This window comes from Lolium rigidum, chromosome 4 (genome assembly GCF_022539505.1).
Source record: "Lolium rigidum isolate FL_2022 chromosome 4, APGP_CSIRO_Lrig_0.1, whole genome shotgun sequence".
NCBI classification, from domain to species: domain Eukaryota; kingdom Viridiplantae; phylum Streptophyta; class Magnoliopsida; order Poales; family Poaceae; genus Lolium; species Lolium rigidum.
The window spans coordinates 32,615,395-32,617,164 of NC_061511.1; the positions used below are offsets into that span (position 1 = coordinate 32,615,395).

At 49.4% G+C, this 1,770-nt stretch overlaps 1 protein-coding gene across 1 annotated transcript; it reads left to right on the plus strand.

Moving 5' to 3' along the window:
* The first annotated feature begins 234 nt into the window (after nt 1-234).
* LOC124707894 (protein TsetseEP-like) lies at nt 235-1,555 on the plus strand. Its single transcript, XM_047239587.1, has one exon. The coding sequence runs from the start codon at nt 329-331 to the stop codon at nt 1,265-1,267; it is 939 nt and encodes a 312-aa protein (XP_047095543.1). The 5' UTR covers nt 235-328; the 3' UTR covers nt 1,268-1,555.
* Nucleotides 1,556-1,770: the final 215 nt, after the last annotated feature.

Genomic DNA, 1,770 nt, shown 5'->3' on the forward strand with positions numbered 1-1,770 from the left:
TTAGCAGTCTCTTCTCCAAAACTCACGTTAATTGGCGTGCTGTTTCAGTCTAGAAGAGAGATGGTACGGACGGGAGAGGGAGGCAGAAGAGAAGGTGAATGAAGCAGGTCCATCCATCCACCCATAGGCACTGATCACTGGTCGAGAGGGTACACGCGTCCAAATCTGCTTGGCTCCTCCAGTCCTCCGGCCTATATAAACCACCACATAGTATGTATCTCCGCACAACACACACAAGCTCACCCATCCATTATCCATCCTTCCAGGCAAGAGCAGATCAGAGAAGCAAGCATACAGTGCTAGCTGCGAGCACAAGAAGCAGGCGGCAATGGCGAGGCATCGCCTCCTTGCCGTGCTCCTCGTCGGGGTAGTGGCAGCCTCCGCTTTCCACCAAGCGGCCGCTGCTGGCCGAGGCCTTGCTGAGGTCGAGAAGCTCCCGGAGCCAGAGCCTAAACCTGTGCCGTACCCAGAGCCAAAGCCCGAACCCAAACCGGAGCCAATGCCGAAACCCATGCCACAGCCAGAGCCAAAGCCAAAACCAGAACCTAAACCAGAGCCAAAACCTGAACCCAAACCGGAACCCAAGCCTGAACCAATGCCCAAACCAGAGCCGAAACCAGAGCCCAAGCCCGAACCATTGCCTAAGCCAGAACCCAAACCTGAACCTAAGCCAGAACCAAAACCCGAACCATTACCCAAACCTGAACCTAAACCAATGCCCAAACCTGAACCCAAGCCTGAACCACTGCCTAAGCCAGAGCCAAAACCGGAACCCAAGCCTGAACCTAAACCTGAGCCAAAGCCCAAACCGGAACCTAAGCCAGAGCCAAAACCAGAGCCTAAGCCTAAACCAATGCCTAAACCCGAGCCTAAACCCGAACCCAAACCTATGCCAGAGCCCAAGCCTGAACCCAAACCTATGCCAGAGCCTAAGCCGGAACCAATGCCTAAACCAGAGCCCAAACCCGAGCCTAAGCCCGAGCCCAAGCCTGGACCCAAACTTAAGCCAGAGCCTAAACCGGAGCCAAAGCCTGAACCAATGCCTAAACCTGAGCCCAAACCGGAGCCAAAGCCGGAACCAATGCCTAAGCCTGAGCCCAAACCGGAGCCAAAGCCGGAACCAATGCCTAAACCTGAACCAAAGCCAGAGCCCAAGCCGGAGCCGAAGCCGGAACCAATGCCTAAACCTGAACCAAAACCAGAGCCCAAGCCTGAACCCAAACCGGAGCCACCACCAAAGGGAAAACCACCGTCAACTGACATTTGATAGATTACATGTTGTCCGAGTGTGGAGCTAGCTTATGGATCGTCACAACATGTTATTCCTGGAATAAGTGGCGCCATTACATCATATCACCGTATCCCGGTATCTAGATAGTGAAGATATGAATCTTTTTGTATTTCATGTACTCCACTCCTCTTATCTTTTATCCATGTATCCACGATGAGTGTAGCGACTTCTTTGATTGTTCATGTTTATCGATGGACGTGACTCGACATACTTCTTATGTATGTATGTGCATGGACTGTTTATAATAATGGGACATTTTCTCTAGCCTATTGTTATGTTCTTTTTCCTATGGATATATGTAAATTGACATGGTCTTCCACTAACAAAAACGAAGAGAAGTGCCACCTAAATAGCACAAATTATGGAATATACTATGCATATATATGTATAGGCATGGCAAATGTATGCTATTTAGTTTATAAATTTATTTTTTATCCTACACTGTGACTTAACCGTATGCTGATTAAATTATGGAAATT

Excerpts from the sequence above, each read along its gene's own strand:
- LOC124707894 (XM_047239587.1), top strand. The coding sequence starts at position 329 with ATGGCGAGGCATCGCCTCCTTGCCGTGCTCCTCGTCGGGGTAGTGGCA.